General features: G+C 53.8%; 1 protein-coding gene across 2 annotated transcripts in view; it reads left to right on the forward strand.

The window, feature by feature from the left end:
• Positions 1-20,198, forward strand: part of Ncan (neurocan) — a 25,712-nt gene extending 5,514 nt beyond the window's left edge. The window contains exons 3-15 of one of the 2 annotated variants that reach the window (XM_055618682.1): positions 178-573; positions 3,131-3,305; positions 3,399-3,526; positions 3,825-4,118; positions 5,925-6,512; positions 7,320-8,513; positions 11,601-11,717; positions 13,066-13,179; positions 13,539-13,697; positions 14,839-14,921; positions 16,705-16,849; positions 17,287-17,469; positions 18,971-20,198. In XM_055618682.1, the coding sequence (XP_055474657.1) occupies positions 178-573; positions 3,131-3,305; positions 3,399-3,526; positions 3,825-4,118; positions 5,925-6,512; positions 7,320-8,513; positions 11,601-11,717; positions 13,066-13,179; positions 13,539-13,697; positions 14,839-14,921; positions 16,705-16,849; positions 17,287-17,469; positions 18,971-19,101 (3,707 nt within the window). In that variant the 3' untranslated portion in view covers positions 19,102-20,198. The remainder of the gene's footprint in view (positions 1-177; positions 574-3,130; positions 3,306-3,398; positions 3,527-3,824; positions 4,119-5,924; positions 6,513-7,319; positions 8,514-11,600; positions 11,718-13,065; positions 13,180-13,538; positions 13,698-14,838; positions 14,922-16,704; positions 16,850-17,286; positions 17,470-18,970) is intronic. The other variant, XM_055618681.1, reaches the window with a different exon arrangement.
• The last annotated feature ends 47 nt before the right edge of the window (positions 20,199-20,245 follow it).

A 20,245-nucleotide genomic window follows, 5' to 3' on the forward strand; every position in this document is an offset into this window, starting at 1 on the left:
AGAAAGAAAGAAAGAAAGAAAGAAAGAAAGAAAGAAAGAAAGAAAGAAAGAAAGGAAGGAAGGAAGGAAGGAAGGAAGGAAGGAAGGAAGGAAGGAAGAAAGAAAGACACTAAAGCAAGAAACGTCAGTGTTCTGTTGACTTCTGCCTCTGACTCAGGTGCTTTCTCTCCACCCCAGACAAACAGGATACCACCACAGAAAAGGGGCTTCACATGCTGAAGTTGGGGCCCAGACCCGTGCGTGCTGCCCTGGCAGAGCTGGTGGCCCTGCCCTGCCTCTTTACCCTGCAGCCATGGCCAGGCACCCTTCGAGACATTCCTCGGATCAAGTGGACCAAGGTTTGGACTGCGTCAGGTCAGCGACAAGATTTGCCCATCTTAGTGGCCAAAGACAATGTGGTGCGTGTGGCCAAGGGCTGGCAGGGACGGGTGTCATTGCCAGCTTACCCTCGGCACAGAGCCAATGCCACGCTTCTGCTGGGGCCGCTGCGGGCCAGCGACTCCGGGCTGTACCGCTGCCAGGTGGTGAGAGGTATCGAGGATGAGCAGGACCTGGTGACCCTGGAGGTGACAGGTGAGGTGGGGCAGGTATGAAAGGGGAGGGGCCTAGGATGAAGGAGAAAGGGTGGAGGCTGGGTGGAGGGGCCCAAGAATCATAGCAAGAGAGACAAGAGAAGAAAGAGGAAGCTAGAAAAAAAGGGCCTGAGGATGAAGAGCAAGATTCCTAGGACAGAAGGAGAGGGGCCAAAGTTAAAGGAAGAGCAAACAAAGATGGGGGAGCAGGGTGAGTGTGGAGGGAGAGGGAGCCAGCAAGCGAGGAGTCAAGGACAGAAGATGAGGGACAGCCGGACACCTGGCCCACGACTGGGATCCCAGCACTCAGAGAGGCAGGGGTGGGTGGATTTGTGTGATTCTGAGGCCAGCCTGGTCTACAAAGCGAGTCCGGAACAGCCAGGGCTACACAGAGAAACCCTGTCTCAAAAAATAAAAAAATAATAAAAAAGAAAGAAAGAAAAGAAGGGGAGGAGTTAAAATGGTAAAAGAGGGACTATGACAGGAGGGAAGGGGCCAAAATGGCAGGGGGCGGGCTAAGAAGGGGGGATAGAATGGTAGGAGAGGGGCCAAGAGGGGAGGGACTAAATGGTACAGCAGGAGCTAGGACAGAAAAGGAGGGGCCAATCATGAAAGGGGAGGGCCTGATGATGAAGTGGGCATTGTAGTACTGAAGGAAGGCTGGAAAGAGGGGATGAGGATGAAGAGTCCCAATAGAAAGGGTGGGGGCTGGAGAGGTGGCTCAGAGGTTAAGAGCACTGGCTGCTCTTCCAGAGGTCCTGAGTTCAATTCCCAGCACCACATGGTGGCTCACAGCCATCTATAATGAGATCTGGTGCCCTCTTCTGGTGTGCAGGCAGAATACTGTATGTATAATAAATCTTAAAGATGGAAGCAGAGGGCCTAAGTCAGGATGAAAAGGACCAAGCCTGTGAAGCCCAGGCCCTGGGTTCTCACTTAGAAGTCGCCCTGAGTAGGGCTCTCTCAGGGGTTTTGATCCTCTGGGTCTGGGCCCAGCCCTTTCTCAGGCTCCTCCTTTATAGCCCGAGGCATGAGCACACTGCAGGGCCTGAAGCTGCTGGACTGTAAACACCTTCTAAGGCCCTTTACCCTCATCTAATTTGCTGAACACTAAATTAGTGGTTTTCCATCAAAATACTAATATGTCCATGTGGTAGTACATACATGCTTGCACTCTGGAGTCTGAAGATCACCAGACTCAGCAGAAAGATCACCAAAACATCAAGGTCTCAAAACAACAAATAACAAAAAACAGTGAGGCTGGGCTTCCAGGGGCTCAGTGCTTAAGAGTGCTTGCTGCTCTTCCAGAGGACCTGAGTTTGTTTCTCAGAACATGTCAGGTGGCTCTAGGGGCTGTGTCAATTCTGCCCTCAGGCACCGCACTCACCACACACACACACACACACACACACACACACACACAGCAATACATGAAGCCTAAGATTGGGATGACTCAGAGGTTGGGGGTCCCTGGCTGCTCGTCCAGAGGTCCTGCTTTCATTCCCAGCACCCACATGGCAGCTCACAACTACATGCAAGTCCAGTTCCAGGGGACCAGAGCCTTCATGCTCTAGACCCCACATCATACATGCAGACACGCACACATATATAAGCAATATGTGTGAGAAAATAAGTAAACAGCCAAAGCGGTGCACGCCTGTAACCCCAGCACTCAGGAGGCAGAGGCAGGCAGAGCTCTGTGAGTTCAAGGCCAGCCTGCTCTGCAAAGTCTAGAACAGCCAAGGCTACATAGAGAAACCCTGTATCGGAAAAAAAAAAAATCTTTAAAAAAATGTTAAAGTGAGCCTATATTTAAAATGTCAGTTAACACACCTCAGGAGACACCATGTAAGCGTGTCTGCCCAGATCCTCTGCTAAACTCCACTGTCATTTCTGTTTGCCAACTGATTAAGAAAAAATGAGCTGGGACAGGGGCTGTGGTGGGGAACTGGGAAGCAGAGGCAGATGGAGCTTTGTGAGTCTAGGGCCAGCCTGGGCTACATACTGAGCTGCTCTCTCAAAAACAGAAATGAAGCCAGACAGTGGTGGCACTCACCTTTAATTCCAGAGGCAGGAGGATCTCTGAGTTCGAGGCCAGCCTGGTCTACAGAGCTAGGTCTAGGACAGCCAGAGCTACACAGAGAAGCCCTATCTCGAAAAACCAAACAAAGTAAGAAATGAAAGCAGATATGAAACACGGCTGAGAAGTCAGGAGCAGAAATTAAGTCATTCTTCACTACATATGGGATTGGAGGTGGTCTAGGCTACATGAGAGGATGTCTTTTGTTGTTGTTGTTTTCGTTGTGTGTTTCATAGTTGTTGTTTGAGACAGGGTTTCTCTATATAGCTCTGTCTGGCCTGGAACTCACTCTGTAGACCAGGTCGGCCTCGAACTTACAGAGATCCGCCTGTCTCTGCCTCCTGAGTGCCGGGAATAAGAAGGTGCCAACCACACCCTTTTTTGAAAAGACCCCGTCTTTTAAAAATCTGCTCTAGGGAGGTCTGTTTGCTAAGAGTCCACATAAGCCCCTCTCAGGCCTCCTGCCGTTACCCCACAGGCGTCGTGTTCCACTACCGGGCGGCCCGGGACCGCTACGCGCTGACCTTCGCTGCCGCCCAGGAGGCCTGCCGCCTGAGCTCCGCCACCATCGCCGCCCCCAGGCACCTGCAGGCTGCCTTCGAGGACGGCTTTGACAACTGTGACGCTGGCTGGCTCTCGGACCGCACGGTTCGGTGAGGGTGTGCACGGGGGCGTGGGACTGGGGCTCTCCTGGAGAAGGGGGCTTCGGAGCAAGCGTCTGATGGCCACTCCCCTCGCGCGGTCAGATACCCCATCACGCAGTCGCGTCCTGGTTGCTATGGTGACCGCAGCAGTCTGCCCGGGGTTCGGAGCTACGGGAGACGCGACCCGCAGGAACTCTATGACGTCTACTGCTTTGCCCGCGAGCTGGGGGGTAAGGCACGCTGCGTTTGCGCCCCTCGTCCCCTGCCAGGTGTGAGCTGTCCCGTATCTCCCTAAGCCCCCATGAATCTCTCCGAAGGCTTAGTGCCTTCCAGAGCCGCACTTGGGACCTGGGCCACCTCTCACTGAGTGTCAGGTGTCTTCCAGCCCCCAAGTCCTCCCAAGGCCCCTCAAAGCTCTTCAAAGCTGGAGCCGTGACTCCATCTACGTTCCCTGCGCTTCCTCTCCGCAGTTCTGAGCGTCCCTCCTTCTCCCACCCTTTTCTGACCTCCACCCTGCTGCTCTCCTAGGCGAAGTCTTCTACGTGGGCCCCGCTCGCCGACTGACCCTGGCGGGGGCGCGGGCGCAGTGCCAGCGGCAGGGTGCGGAGCTGGCCTCGGTGGGGCAGCTGCACCTGGCCTGGCACGAGGGCCTGGACCAGTGTGACCCCGGCTGGCTGGCGGACGGCAGCGTGCGCTACCCGATCCAGACGCCCCGCCGGCGGTGCGGAGGGCCCGCCCCGGGTGTGCGCACAGTCTACCGCTTCGCCAACCGCACCGGCTTCCCCGCGCCTGGAGCGCGCTTCGACGCTTACTGTTTCCGAGGTGCGTTAGGACGTGCCCCCAGGAGGGCCCTGAAGGCCACGTCCAGAGCCATCGTCCAGGGGGTGGGTCCCTGTCTGGCCACACTCCCCCGGACCAACTTCTGCAGCTGCTCGGAGTGCGTTTGGATAAGTTCCCTTGAGATTGCAGCCCCACCAGGAAAGCTTGGTTATGGCCACACTGCGCGTCACACACTCCCCTGAAAGTGCTTAGCGAAAACCACGCCTCCACGGTTCAGACCACACCCATCATCTGCTTTGGGCAGAACAAACCATAGCCTGCTAATGTGCCCCCATGAGTCCGGGTTCCCTCCAGATCATGTCCCCAGCCAGGATGTGGAGGCCATATCCTATCCTATGCCTTGTACACATACCCCTTCCAGGATCATTGATGATGAGCATGCTTCTGCAGCCATGCTTTTTGGTTTGGTTTTCAGAGACAGGGTTTCTCTGTGTAGCCTCGTCTGTCCTGGATTCGCGTTGTAGACCAGGCTGGTCTGGAACTCAAAGCAATCCGCCTGCCTCTGCCTCCCTGAGTGCTGGGATTACAGGCCTGCGCCGCCACACCCGGCAATGGCCATGCTTCCAGACATAGGCAAACGACAGCCACATCCCTGCCAGCTTTCTTTTATTTGTATTTCTCTCTTAAAAAAAAAAAAAAAACAAAAAGATTTGTTTATTTACTTCATGCATATGAATGCTCTGTCTTTCGTGTACAGCAGAGAAGGGAATCAGGTTCCATTCCAGAAGTTGTGAGTCACCATGTGGGCGCTGGGAATTGAACTCAGGACCTCTGGAAGAGTAGCCAGCGCTCTTAACCACGGAGCCGTCACTCCAGCCTCCATTTCCATTTATCTTATTTAGTTTTGTTTTTGAGACAGGGTCTCCCTGAGCAACCCTGGCTGACCTGGTCCTCCTGCACACCTGCTCATGCCTCTCAAGGACTGGGCTTCAGTGCTTTGGCCACTGTGCCCAGAACTTTCCTTTCTATTGTTCTCAGCTGTGGCTGCAGCACACCTAGCAAGGCTTGGGTCCCATCCCAATCACCGAAGAAAGCCAGGCGTGGGCTGAGCACCTGAGAGAGCGCAGCAAAAGAGTCAGAAGTATTAAGGTCATCCAGGGCTACACAGTCAGTTCAAGGCTAGCCTGTGCTACTTGGTATTCTGTTTTTACAAAGCCAGAAACAAAACAACAAGATCATTCCCATACCCACGGAGAGGGGGGCAGAAGCCCTGTGAGAAGCCACTCCCTCTGCAGGAGTGTCCACCCCACCCCCGCCCCTGAATGGATCTTTCCTTAGATGGGGCCACTACGGGGCCACTCTTCTCACCCAGCATTCGGAAGGCGGAGGTAGGAGGAGCTCTGTGAGTTTGAAGCAAGCCTGGGCTACATTTTGAGTTCCAGGTTAGCTTGGGCTGCAGACAGAGGACAGCACTGGTGGGCGGAGCTCTGGGGAAGGCTCCCTTCTCCCCTATGGGCTGTTTCTTTTAACTCTAGAAATCCACCCTTGGTGGGACTTATCTCCCTACCTGGAGTCACCCACAGGCCCAGCCAGGGGGAGGCGTATCGGGAGCCCTGATGTATGGTCTCAGCACCCGCCAATGAGCCAAGCTGCCTCAGTGCTCATGTGACCAGCTGACTGCCAGCACTTTCTGGTGCAGCAGCAATGGCACTTCCTCTTCTCAGGCTGGGGAATCTCAGAAACACCCAGACAGAGAGACGCCCAGGTGGAGCGGCCAGGGTGTGCGCAGACGTGATGCAGGACTTTCCCAGCATTCCTGCACCCACACCTCTTCTGCTTTGTCTATAGCTCACCACCTCACACCACAACATGGAGACCCTGAGACCCCTGCTTCTGGAGATGAGGGGGAGATTGTGTCAGCAGAGGGGCTCCCAGCCCGAGAGCTAGCGCCCAGCCTGGGGGAGCAGGAGGTGGCACCTGACTTCCAGGAACCTCTTCTGTCCAGTGGAGAAGGTGAACCCCTGGGCTTGACATGGACCCAGGGGCCTCAGGAGAGCCTCAGCTCTGCCCCAGGAGGCCCCACACTGGCTTCCTGGCCCTCTTCAGAAAAGTGGCTGCTTCCAGGGGCCTCAGGCTCCACAGCTGTCCCCAGCAGTATGGCAGTGGAAATGGAGAACACAACACCCTCTGGCACACAGGTGGCCCCTACTCCCACGACAAGGAGGGGCCGCTTCAAAGGCCTGAATGGTCGGCACTTCCAGCAGCAGGGCCCAGGTGGCCAGCAGCCTGAGACAGCAGAGGCCAGCCCCCAGCCTCCCACCCCAGAAGCTCCTGCTGACCACACAGGGCCTTCGGCAGCCACAGAGGCCTCAGACAGCGACCGCAACAGCAGTGCCTGGGGCATTCTGACCAACGAAGTGGATGAGCCAGGGGCAGGTGAGTGAGCCGGGGAGAAATGAAGGGTGGCAAAGCCTCACACTGCTCCAGCAGCTCCCTGACCTTGCCCATAGTCCTGCCTCCAAATCCCCATTCTGTTTATGCATGTGCTAGTGTGAGTGTGTGAACGCATGTGACTGAGTAAGTTTGAGTGTGTGCATGTGTGATTGTGTGTGTACGTGCACGTGCCCTGTAGGGCACAAGAGGGTGCTGGGTCCTCTGAACTGGAGTTGCAGGCTCTTGTAAGGTACTGGGGATTGAACCGGGGTCTTCTGCAACAAGTCCTCTTTACCACCGAGTCATCTTTCTAGCCCCAACATGCTTGGCTTTTACTGTCTGCTGGAAGAGGTGTTAGGACAGCTTCTTTTTTTTTTTATTTTATTTATTACGTATACAATGTTCTATCTGCATGTACACCTGCAGGCCAGAAGAAGATACCAGATATTATTACAGATGGTTGTGAGCCACCATGTGGTTGCTGGGAATTGAACTCAGGACCTCTGAAAGAGCAGCCAGTGCTCTTAACCTCTGAGCCATCTCTCCAGCCCCAAGACAGCTTCTTATGTAGCCCAGGCTGGCCTCTAACTTCCCCATATCTGAGGATGACTGAACTCCAGAACCTCCTGTCTCCTGACTGCATGGTTAACAGACTTGTCCATCCACACCTGGCTTAAAATGCTTTAGAGACTGTCTCTAAGCAGGGCAGCCTGGTCTTAGTGTTTAGCCTCCTACCTCAAGCTCCTAAGTTCTGAGATCATGGGGGTGTGCCACCAAGCCCTGCTAATTTAATCCATTTCGACGTCACAGGTTCTCCTGGCAGCAGGGGTGCCCCAGAGTCCGGGATGTGGTCCCCGTCTTTGATCTCACCCAGCGGCCCGAGCATCGACAGTACCCCTGGCCCACCAGGGGCAGCCGAGGAGGCCCTCAGTGTGAAATCAACCACCCAGCACCTGCCCTGGTCACCCTCAGAGCCCGCTGTCTCTCCCTCCAGTTCCTCAGAGGTCCTGAGTGCTGTGTCCCCTGATGACAGCTCCCCAGACTTCCCCATTGTAGCCATGCTTCGTGCCCCCAAACTGTGGCCTCCAGAACCCTCCACACTTGTCCCCAGTGTGACCGCTATTATGCCCTCCCCAGCTTCCCCACTCCCCTCCTGGGGCCTGGAAGAAGAGAATGAGGACATCGCCACTGCCAGGCCTGCCAGCCTTGGAGCAGGAGGTTCCACTATGGCTGTCCCAGTTGAAGCCAGCCACAGATCCCTTGCTGCAGATTCTAGAGAAACTGGGGGGATCAGCTCTACCCAGGCTACAGAGCTCCCCAGCTCTGGCCCATGGATGTCCATGGACTCCAGTAATGTGACGGTGAATTCTGTTGCCTCTGATGCTGGCATCACTGGGACTGAATCTGGAGCCTGGGACTTACCAGGGAGTCCCATATCCGGTGGACAGGCTACTGTGGACAAGGTGCTGGCCACCTGGCTACCACTGCCCAGCCAAGGACTGGACTCAGGTTCCCAGTCCACATCCTTGGAAGGCCATGGAGTCACCATGAGTGTGGAACCTACAGTGGCTTTGGAGGGAGGTGCCATCGAGGGGCCTATGAAGGCCACCTTGAAGCTGGTCCCCAGCGGGGCTGATGCCACTTGGGGATCTGAACCTAAAAGTTTCATTTCTAGCACACATGTGGCTGTGACTATGCCTGGGGCCCAGAGCATGCCCACACTGACCTCCAAAAGCTCCAGAGGCCACACACAGCCAGAGGACCACATAGTGGCCCAGGGGTCAGCAGGGCCTCTCATCAGTCTGCCTTCTCATCCTTGGTCATCTCTGGCCTCAAGCATGAATGAAGTGGCCTCAGTTTCCTCAGGGGAGCCCACAAGTCTGTGGGATGCCTCTAGCACGCTGATACCTGTGTCCTTGGGCTTGGATGAATCAGACCTGAATGTTGTGGCTGGGAGTCCAGGCTTGGAGGGCTTCTGGGAAGAGGTGGCCAGCGGGCAGGAGGGTAAGTTCTGGGTTTTCTATCTGTCCTAGTGTGGCCAGGATATGGGTACTGGTGGCTGGGGATTCCCTGAGCAGAGGAAATGCTCTGGAAGGGCTGGAATTTTCTGACAAAGGATGGTGTTGGAGGTCAGAGGTCAGGAGGTAAGTTAGATTGGGCCTTTCTGTGTTGAATTGTATCGTGCTTTGTTTGGGAGGGTTTCTCTGTATAGTCTTGGCTGTCCTGGAACTTGCTCTGTAGACCAGGCTCATTTCAAACTCACAGAGATCCACCTGCCTCTACCTCCTGAGTGCTGGGTTTAAAAGTAGACAGCACCTTGCCTGACTAACACTGGACATTTCCTGCACTCGAAGCACATGGTCGTTGACCAAAGTATAAGGCATTGGGATTGGATTTGGCGAAGTTCCGTTTCCAAATGTCCAAATCACTTAGAGAGGGCAATGCAGTGTGATGCAGGGGGCTAGCCTTAAATGATTTGGGTGTCCAGGGAGACCTGGATCTGGTTGCATCCCAGGCAGGAAAGGAAGGATGGGACATGGTTCAAAGAGTATCTAGGATGGACAGGGGCCATAGCTGGATTGATTCTGGCATGGAGGTGGCAGAGACCAGAGCTGTGGAGAGAGCAGGGGGCAGGAACAGTCTCAGTGACCGACAACCCTGCCTGCTTGGCCACTGTGTAACCCAGGATGGCCTTAATCTGGTAGCAATCCTCCTGCCTCAGCCTTCAGCATGCTGGAATAATAGGTTTATGCATTCATGCCCAGTGCCTTAGTCACTGTCTATTGCTGTGAAGAGACACCATAGCCAAGGAAACATAGAAAATAAGACATTTAACTGGGGCTGGCTCATAGGTTCAGTGGTTTAACCCATTGTCATTACGCATGGTGCTGGGCAGCAGTGAGAGCTACATTCCGGGCCACACGCAGAGAAGAGAACTGGGCCTGGCGTGGGCTTCTGGGACCTCAGAGCCACCTCCAGGGACACACTTCCCTCCGCAAGGCCACGCCTCCTAATCTTTCCAATTCTCTCAGCCCTGCTGACTAAACATCTGAATGGCCTATGGGGCCATCCTTATTCAGACCGCCATACCTGACTGGTTTTTAAGATTCATTCATTTGTTTTATTTACTTATGTGTGTGTGTAAGTGCGCACACAAACATGTGAACAGTCCACAGGGTCCATCCTCAGGGGCTATCGGCCTTGTTTGTTTTTCGATTACCTTGATGTGTGCGCATGCCAGGCACTCTTGCGATGGTCAGGCAACAGCTTTGGGGACAGGGTTCCCTTCCTCCACCATGTGGGTCCCTCGACCTCCACCTCCCAGAGTGGGGCTGCAGGTTTGCCTGTATGCTTGTGCACTGCATATGTGCCTAGTGCCCGGGGAGCATCCTCAGAACCAGAGCAAGCAGTGTGCAATGCCGGGGGGATGCCGGGAACAAGCCTCTAAAACAGCCTTCTTAGCTGCGGAGCTCCCTCCTGCCCCAGCTTTGAGACAGGCTCTCACTATGTAGCCCCGGCTGGCCTGGAACCTCTGTAGATTAATCAGGCTGGCCTCTAATTCACACAGAAATCTGTCTCTCTCTGCCTCCCGGGTGCCTGGATTAAAAGCATGTGCCACCATGCCCAGCTACACCCAACTTTTTTGAAGTGGTGCAAGGGATTGAATTCAGGTCTGAGCCATCTCCACAGAATACCCTCTTTTCTAAGACAGGGTCTCGCTCTGTAGTCCAGGCTAGCCCAGAGATCTCACCAACCCTTCTGCCTCAGTCTCCTGAGCGTGAGGATCATGGGCCTGTGTTCCCATGCCCAGCCAGCTTGGCTCAACTTTGTAACATTTCGTAGGACAAGTTCTCATATGGGGAGATCTGAGCACTTAATATGTTCATACAGCTGTGGCTGGAAATCACCATAGGACAGAAAATAAAAACAGAGCTGTGAGTCAGGACTGGTGCATGCCTGTCATCTCATCGCCGGGGAGGTAAAGGTCAGAAGTTCAAAGTTAGCCTCAGCTAAGTATTAAGTTCAAGGACAGCATGGGTTACTACATGAGGCTGTAGAAAGGAGGGACGAGGGGAAGAGGGAGGCAGGAAGGATGAATGAAAAGAGGAAGAAAGGAAGAGAGAAGGGAAGGAAGAGGAGCCTGAAAGATGCTGCGCCCAGGGTGTGTGGCCTGGGCTGTCAGAGGGGCCATGAGGAGGTGAGTCTCCGAAAGCACCAATTCTGCAGGGGCGTCAAAGGAAGACCTGCAGTCAGGACCCCAGGTGGGGGCCCTGGTGGCTGCGGGGAGAGGTGTCGAGACACCCACAGCACAAATGCTAATAAAGCCAAAAATAAACCAGTGTGGCTGAGTCAGCGCCAGCCGTGGGCAGGTGTCATGGCGGGGCCCTCTGACGGCTGTCAGTTGATGCATGTCCACCCTCTGCCCTAGACACGCTTGCACAGGGCTGGGCCTTCAGCACGCATATCAGCCAAGCCCTCTGTCTCCCAAGTCTCAGCCACTGCGCGACAGCCAGCTGCCCTGTGTTCAGTTAGGCAGGAACGATTGTGTGCCTGCTGCGTTCTGTGCCTCGGAAGCTGATACTCTACCACTGCACTCTCTGAGTGGTCAAAGCGACATGTGGCTCCTAGGACTGCATGTGTCAGCTCATTTAACTAGTGTAAGTGTGAATGAGGTGTGCGGCTGCCATCTGGAATGTCACTGCTGTCAGGAGAGACAAAGGCAAAAAGCAGTAAGTACAAATAGGGCTACTGAGAGGATTCAGTGGGTAGAGGTGCTTGCTGCTGAGCCTGAGGACGCGAGTTCAAGCTCCAAGACCCACGTGGTGACAGACAGAGTTAACCTCTGCAGTTTGTCTTCTTCTGACCCCTGGGTAAGCCAGTCTAGTATGGCCTGGGAGAGGGCCCTGCTGTGAGCCTGCCCACACCCCACACAGGCTGCAGTGCAGTCAAAATTGTGAGGTCTTTATCCAAAGCATGGGGGCCAGTGTGCCCCGGGGAGGTAACGGAGGGGGCTGCAAGGGCCGAGGTCTGAAATCCATGGAAAATGACATGGTTGCCAGTCCGCCCTCTCCCTTCCTGTCCTCCCTGCAGACCCTGCAGAGCCCTGCGAGAACAACCCCTGCCTGCATGGGGGCACTTGCCGCGCCAACGGCACCATGTACGGCTGTAGCTGTGACCGGGGCTACGCTGGGGAGAACTGTGAGATCGGTGAGTGTGCCAAGCCAGCAGCCCACTGTGTTGTCCCTGTGAGTCTGGGTGAATGCACTGAAACCAGCTGAGCCCAAATGAGGTAGATGTGCTGCTGCATCCTGGGGGCTGTAGCTCAACAGAGCTTTCAGAATTAGGACAACAAAAGGGTCAGATGCTTCCCAGCAAGCAAAAGGCTGTGGCGACTACCCTCATCTCGGTGGACAGCATTGTGGGCACCCACACTGCTAAATATGAGATTACAACACTAAATATAAATGGTGTAAATAAAAATAAACTTAGTTTGGGCTCGTCTAATTCCAGTTACATGGGATCCAATGCCACCTTCTGGCCTCTGCAGGCCATGCACACAAATGATGCAACAGACAGACATGTACATACATACATGCATACGTACATACATGGCCACTGTGTGGGTGCAGGAAACTAAACCTGGGTTCCCTGGAAGAGCAGCCAGTGCTCTTAACCTCTGAGCCACCTCTCCAGCACCTATGTGTAATTTCTTGATCACTATGCATCCTTTCCTTACCTTCACAACCACGTTAGGAATTATAGAGTCATAACTAAAAACCTAAAAATAAGGGCCGGGCATGGTAGAACATGCCTTAAATCCCAGCACTCAGGAGGCAGAGGCAGGTGGATTTCTATGAGTTTGAGGCCAGCCTGGTCTACATAGAGAGTTCCAGGACAGCCAGAGCTGAGAGATCCTTTCTCAAAAACAAAACAAACACATACAAGATAAATAAATATCTTTTTAAATATTGTATTTAAAAATCAAAGTGAGAGCTGGGCATGGTGGCGCACACCTGTAATCCCAGCACTCAGGGAGGCAGAGGCAGGCGGATCTCTGAGTTCCAGGCCAGCCTGGTCTACACAGAGAAACCCTGCATCAAACAAACCAAGATAATAATAATAATAAAATAAAATCCAAGGGAATGGCAACTGAATAACAACACCCGAGATTGACCTTTGGCCTCCCACGGATGTGCACGTGTGTGCACTCACGTACAGACGGAGCAGGGTCAAAGGAGTTAACTGAGTTGCCAGGTTTTGTTTACAAACACTGCCAGTAGGGTTCTGGGGCACTTGCCAGTGTGCAAAGGAGACAGCTTTTGGCTACAGTAGCCCTGAATGCCAGAGTGCCACACTTTTGTCCGGTGGCACCTGCTGCCCGTCATGCTCACTAGTGCTCATTACTCAAGGCTCCTCGAGGCCACAGAACCATCCTGCCATCCCCATCCAGGGTATCCAGAGGAATGGTTAGAAGAAACTTGACCCATCTTCTACCTGTGGGTGGGGATCTGAGTGGAGGCTGACCTCTGACCTCTAACCATCACACTCCTCCCAGACATCGACGACTGCTTGTGTAGCCCTTGTGAGAATGGAGGCACCTGCATTGATGAGGTGAACGGTTTCATCTGCCTCTGCCTGCCCAGCTATGGGGGCAGCCTGTGTGAGAAGGGTAAGTCCCTGCCCAGACACACGTTCAAGTCTCCCTGGGTCTGGCTGGTCCCATGGGGACGGAAGTTAGTTTTATTACTTCATTTATATGCTTGCTTTTTAATTACATTTTAAAGACACGTATTTTGTTTATGTGCTTGGGAGGGCACACACGCCATGGTATGTGTGTGGAGGCTGGGAAAACCTTTCAGGACTCATCCTTTCATCATGTCCAGTCAGCTCCTCAGGCTTGGTGGCTGTCCCCCTTACCTACTGAAAACACGTTAATTAACTATCTGTTTTATGTGTGAGGCTGTGTGGCTGCACGTATGTCAGCATCACGTGTGTGTGCTGCAGCCTCACGCTCCTGTCCCCCCGCAGACACGGAAGGCTGCGACCGTGGCTGGCACAAGTTCCAGGGCCACTGCTACCGCTACTTCGCCCACCGGCGGGCCTGGGAAGATGCCGAGAGAGACTGCAGGCGCCGGGCCGGCCACCTGACGAGTGTCCACTCGCCAGAGGAGCACAAGTTCATTAACGGTAGGGACAGAGCAGTGGGCTGGCGTGGAGCTTGTCATGTGACAGGAGCCCTGGAGACAGTCCCTTAGAAAGTCACTCACGCCTCCATGATGGGTCACATGTCTGTGGAATCACGTGTTAGCTCACTGACGCTCCCCAAATATTTTCTGCACACATGTTAGCTTCCCAGCTGGTCAGGCCTCATGACTGACAAGCAAGCGTGTCATCAGGAAGTGACATTCAGGAGGGGACAAGGCATTTGACCATCAAGCAAGTCTAAGTGGATAACGTGACCTGATGCTTGGATTATTTCCATATTTATCCTTTTATTCCACATAACTTTTCAACACACTAGGAACTGAGAAATTCCTAGAGCCAGGGGATGGGACAGAGGCTCCACAGAATGAGGAGCCTCTGTGCAGTGACAGGCATTGGAAGTGGTTCTCATTACTCTAGCCATGTGGCACTGACCCTGTCCCTCTGGGCACCCTCTTTGGTTACCGTGTCAACCCTACCTCTCACATCTATGGTCTGAAATGGCTTCTGACTCCTCACTGCCTAGTGTGGCTCCCTCTCCCTCTCCCACCTTTCCAGAGACACCTGACAGGTCTGAGCCTGTTCTCACCTTTGCTGCATTTGTCTCCTTTCCTCACATCTGTACCCAGGGCCGGACAGGGCTCTGGGCCTACCTCACCTCTGTAATCCCCCACTAGCTACAATCCTCTATAGCCTGCCCTCAGACTAGGGAAAGTTGAGGCCTCCTTTCCAGAGCACACTGGACCTGTGCAAACTGTGTGTGGTGAGGGCGTGGCTCCTTGCCCCTTCCTCTTCCTTCCCATCCATCCCACAAACACTTAGTCACTTACTTCTCCTAACTTCCATCCTTCCCACCCAAGCCCCACTCTGGTCCTTTCTCCTCCATGCCCTCATGCTCAGGTGTCCTGACTCACAGGCCCGTGCTGACTGCCCATCTCTCCCTTGCTCGTCCACCATGTTCTCGCTTCTTGGCAGCTCTACCGTGTGTGGTGTGGTTCTCACCGGCCTCAGGCTTGCTCCTGCTCCAGTCCCCTCAAGGCTGAGGAAGAAAGGAGGCCCCTGGCTGTCATCTCCTCCCCACTACTCTGGGGCAGAAGCACACTCTCACAGCCCCTTCTCTCAACAGGTTTTGGACATGAGAATTCTTGGATCGGCCTGAATGACAGGACAGTAGAGAGAGACTTCCAGTGGACAGACAACACGGGACTGGTGAGTGGCAGGTCCCTGTCCTCAGGCTGCGGAGCCTCATGCGGGTCCTCAGAAGCCGTGGGTTGTGCCTTAGCAGAAGAGACCCTCCTACAACGCTCACTCCCACTGCAGTGGGGCTGGGGGCGCGGCTCAGCCTAGCTTATGTGAGGTTTTGGGTTCTGTCCCAACACTGTTAAATATTTTAAAAACACATACCGCTGAAGTCATGTGCTTACTGGGTGCTTGCCTGACATCCTAGTACTTTGGGAGCTGAGGCAGGAGCTTGAGCTACAGAGTGAGTTGTAGACCAGTCTTTGTTAAGCAGTGAGACCCTGTCTCAGAAAAAAAAATCAGTAAGAAAAAAAATCAGCACAGGGACGGACACAGAGAGGAAGCCTGCAGGGGAGCCAGGGGTGGGGGTTGGGCTATGGGGGTGGATAGCGCCATGGGATGGGGTCAGGGTAGGGTGGGTGGAGTGGAGTCATGGGGGTGGAAGCATGGGTGGGCTTTGAGGGGAATTAGGCGGGAGCTGGGCAGGCAGAATGAGGAATTATTTTTTTTCTGGATTGCTATGGAATTTTGGTTTGTCGTGATGAAAATTTTCTGGAAATAGATACAGATGGTTATACAACACTAAAAATGGGGGTCACACCAGAAACCATGGCTCTTAAATTCTTTACATGCGGGCTGGTGAGGCGACATAGCAGGTGCAGGCTTGCTGCCTGAGAACCTGAGTTTGATCCCTGGGGTTCCACGTTGTGCAAGGAAAGAAAGGTCTTCCAACGGTGTGCATATGTGAAATACAAAGGTTTGAGCCAGGGTCTCAGTGTGTAGTCCTGGCTGTCCTGGAACTCACTTTGTAGAGCAGGCTGGCCTGGAACTCAGGACTTGCCTGTCTCTGCCTTCTGAGTGCTGGGATTGAAAGTGAGTGCCACCATGTGTAGCTCAAATGAATAATTTTTCATAAAATTTTATTTGCTTCTGTAATGTGTAGGGAGTTTTGCCATCATGTATAGTGTACGCCAGGTACATGTAGTGCCGAGGCCAATAGAGGGCACCAGAAATCCCGGAACTGGAGTCACAGAAGCATGTGAGTCTCCCTGTGGGTGTTAAGAGTCGAACTCCAGACTCCACACGGTCAGGTGACTCACACAGCCAGGGCTCAAGTGCTGAGCCATCTCTCCTGCCCAGATTTTTAAAATGTAATACTAGCTGGGCAGTGATGCATGCCTGTAATCCCAGCACTCAGGAGGCAGAGGCAGGCGGATCCATGTGAGTTCTAGGCCAGCCATGGCTACACGGAGAAACCCTGTCTCAACGTGTGCCATCACACCCAGCTTAAAGGCAAGACTACCACAATCTGTAAGCCCTCCATCCGCTCTTGCTGCCGTGCCGTGAGAGCTGGCCTTGCCCACTCTGCCATCAAGTATCTCCACCATCTGGCACTGATGCCTTCCCTGCTGCTGAGCCTCTGCACCTGTTCCCTGTGCTTGGAACCCTGCCTGGGGCCCCTCTCCTTCAGTGCTTCCTTCTCAGGGAAGCCCTCCTCTACTTCCAGGCTGGGGTCAGCATTTGTTCAACTATTTGCCTAATAGTGAGGGGCTAGCGAAAGAGGAGGCACGAAGGAAAACAGAGAAGGTGTTGCAGCCTCCCAGCCGGAGAAGGGATGATGGCTAGAGCCTACTGCAGAGAAGGGGGCACCAGGTCTCCTCCTGGAGGGGTCTGGCCACAAGAATCACACAGGAAGTGCCAAAAACTGGACCTACACGCCAGCACTGGAGTGACCCCAGCTCTCTCTCCAAAGCAATATGAGAACTGGAGGGAGAAGCAGCCGGATAACTTCTTCGCGGGTGGAGAGGATTGTGTGGTGATGGTGGCTCACGAGAGCGGGCGCTGGAATGACGTCCCCTGCAACTACAACCTCCCCTATGTCTGCAAGAAGGGCACAGGTACCGCGCCTCTCCCCTCTCCTCCCAGACACTCCAGGCTGTTTCCCTGTGACCTGACCAGTTCCCAATTCCTGTCTTGCTGTGAATGATTTCTAAGATGTCTTTACATATAATGATTTCTAAGATGTCTTTACATATGAAGGAAAGCGTTTGTATGCATTCTGCCCATTTTTCTTTTGTGTTTCAGTTTCTCTTTCTTGTGTGTGATGCCCTAGGGAGTGGGGTGTGTCCTGAGGATTCCACCCCCACCCCAAGGAGCTCCTGGTTTAGGTGAAAGGCAAGAGACAGCACAGCCATGTGTGCCTCTGAGCTCAGAGCTGTGCAGAGGGAGGGGCCTGAGCTCAGAGCTGTGCAGAGGGATTTCCATCCGACAAGCTGTGTCACTGCTTTAGCCTCACCTGTAGCCACTCCCTTAACCAGAGACCCTCTGTCCCCAGTGCTGTGCGGTCCCCCTCCAGCAGTGGAGAATGCTTCCCTTGTCGGGGCGCGCAAAGCCAAGTACAATGTCCACGCCACCGTGCGGTATCAGTGTGACGAAGGGTTCTCCCAGCACCACGTGGCCACGATCCGCTGCCGGAACAACGGGAAGTGGGACAGGCCCCAGATTGTCTGCACCAAACGTAAGTGCTGTGCCCAATAACCTGTTGCCGACAGGATTCCAGTTGTCCTGATTATAATGTCCCAGCCCCGTGCAGTAGTGTAGCACCTGTAACCGCAGTAACCTGGAGGCTGAGGCAGGAAGGTTACGAGCTCGAGATCAGCCTGCGTGTGCGACCCACAGGAGAAGAAAGCTAAGCTGAGGATGTGGCTCGGTTGGTGGAGTGCTTGTAGCTCGGTTGGTGGAGTGCCTGAAGCTCAGTTGCTCAAGCCAGGGCATCTATTTCCGTGATAAGGTAGGGGTGGTGGTGACGCCTGTCATCCCAGCACTCAGGAGGTAGAGACAAGTGGATCAAGGGTTCAAGATCATCCTCTACTACAAAGTAAGTCTGAGGCCAGCCTGGGCTCCATGAGGCCCTGTCTCAAAAAAAAGCCTTCCTGGTAACAGAGCAAAAAGTGAAAAATTACCAGGCCACCTAGTGCCTTTGTTTGTATGTTTATGAGACAGGATTTCATGGAGTCCAGGCTGGCCTCAAAGTTGTGAGATGTAACTAAGGTTTGCTTCCCAGCCTCACAGCGCTGAGTGACAGGGGCACACACGTGTCCATTGACAAGTGACGGGTATTTGACCCCATTCTTAGCTGCCCTGAGGCTGGTGCAAAGGGGCTGCAGATCCCAGGCTAACCTGGGCTACTGAGTGAGATCCACACCACCCACAGATGTGGCTTTTTGGTAAACTGAGCCACATTTGCAGCCCCTGCCTGTGAGAAGGAATCAAACTGAAGCCGTTTTGAATAAAATTTCCATTTGAATAGAGTCAAATAAAGTTCAAGTTCGCAAGCCCTCTCCTGATTGGCAGAGAGAGATATATGTGTGGATAACTGACATCCTGGTTGCCAAGTTGAGATGGGAATTCTGGGCAGCTGAGTAACCTCACCAGTGGGAACAGGATAAGTGCAGCACAAAGGCAGGCTCCTGAGGAAGCCTCCTATCCCTAAACCCTGATTGGTGGGAAAATGTAGCTGGAACTTGGCAAAGATGTTTATGGATTTCAGGCTTAAAAATTCTGTTACATTCTGGCTCCAGGTCACAGTTCTGCCCCAAGTCTGTCTCCCAGCCCTGATCAATCAGTGACGACCTTGGTACAATACATTTTTGTCATCTGCTTAAATACCTAGTAAGATGAATGTCCTAAAACGCAGCCAGCTCACGAGCCTGTGCGTTTGTCCCTGACCGGTCAGTTTTCGCTTCCTGACTGAAATAAAGATCTTGCTTTGCTGGGTAGACTCTTGTGCCTGCTTGGGTTGCTTTGATTTTTGGACCCCAAGTCAGTATCTTTTTGTTTTTCGGGTTTCTTGAGACAAGATCTCAAGGTGCAGCTCTGGCTAGCCTCTTCCTGCCTCTGCCTCTCTCACTGTGCCCGGCCTGCCCAGTGTTGTCTCTCTTCCCATTGCCCTGAGGAGGCCAGCCACATCCGGTTGCCCCACCACCCATCACCCTTTTATCTCTCTCCCATCCCCGCAGCCAGGCGGTCACACAGGATGCGCAGACACCACCACCACCAGCACCGGCACCACAAACCCCACAAGGAACACAGGAAACACAAGAGGCACCCGGCGGAAGACTGGGAGAAGGATGGGGAGGACCTCTGCTGAAGATCCGGGCTAAGCAAGCACACACTCCCACGCTCCTTCAGAACTCAGACAGCCTTGAGAGAGCGGGTGGGGACACCCCTGAGCCCCACACCCTTTTGGTCCTCTGTACAAAGCTCAGATCACCCCCGCCTTCCCTACTGAGGTCCTTCTGGCAGGGAGGCTACTCTGGTCTGGCTGAACCCCTAGGATCAATTACCAGCCACTGAAAAGGGGTCCTAAAGTCTGCTTACTAGGTGTCCATGGGAGGCAACAGCTTGTCTGTATGTTCTGAGGAGTGACTTTCACAGCAGAGATTCGGGCTTAGTAAACAGTGGCCCACCCTGAATGCAGGGTGCCGCTTTGGCGCAAGGCCACTGGATTTCAGAGCGGAGGCCCAGCAGTGTGGACATGAACTGCACTGTAGTCCCACGCCCGCAAGGGTGGTCTTCCATCTCTCTGGCTTTCTTTTTTCTCTCTCCTTCCTTCCCCCTGTCCCACACCCCATAGACTAGGTTGGTCTTGAACTCACTATTGTAGCTAAGGCTGATTCTCCTACGTGTGCATCACCATGCCTGCCTGGTTCATTTGGTGCTGGACACGGAACCCAGGGCCTGTGCGTATAGGCAAGTGCTTTCCACTAACTAAGCCCAGCCTGGTCTTTGGTCTTGGTGCATAAATCTAGTGTGGAATTTTTGTGTACTGAATTTTAGTGATGTCTCTTAGAGCCGGGCCTCCTTGCTTCTGCAGGGAGGCTACCTGGAGCAGTGGAGGCTGGAGGTTCGTACTGCTCGCTCCCCCTGGGTCTGGAGCTGTGCTAACGTATGCCTGCTAGATTTGAGACAGGGCGTCACTGTGCAGCCCTGGCTGGCCTGGAACTTATCGCTCTGCCTGCCCCAGCCTCCGTGCTGAGGTCACTATGTTCAGCCTTCTTTTGGTTTATTGACATAGGCTCTCACTCTGTAACCCAGGCTGCATTTCAGCCCATGGCAATCCTCCTTTCTCAGCCAGAGTGCTGGGATGACAGGCATGCACCATCACGTGTGGCAGCTTTGTGGGTTTATGATGACAGATCTCTCACCCGTGTGTGTGTGTGTGTGTGTGTGTGTGTGTGTGTGTGTGTAAATGAGATCACTGCAGTACACAGTAGAGGCTGCTGCATCCCTCC

Source organism: Psammomys obesus, unplaced genomic scaffold (genome assembly GCF_907164565.1).
Source record: "Psammomys obesus unplaced genomic scaffold, mPsaObe1.curated_primary_1811, whole genome shotgun sequence".
NCBI classification, from domain to species: Eukaryota; Metazoa; Chordata; class Mammalia; order Rodentia; family Muridae; genus Psammomys; species Psammomys obesus.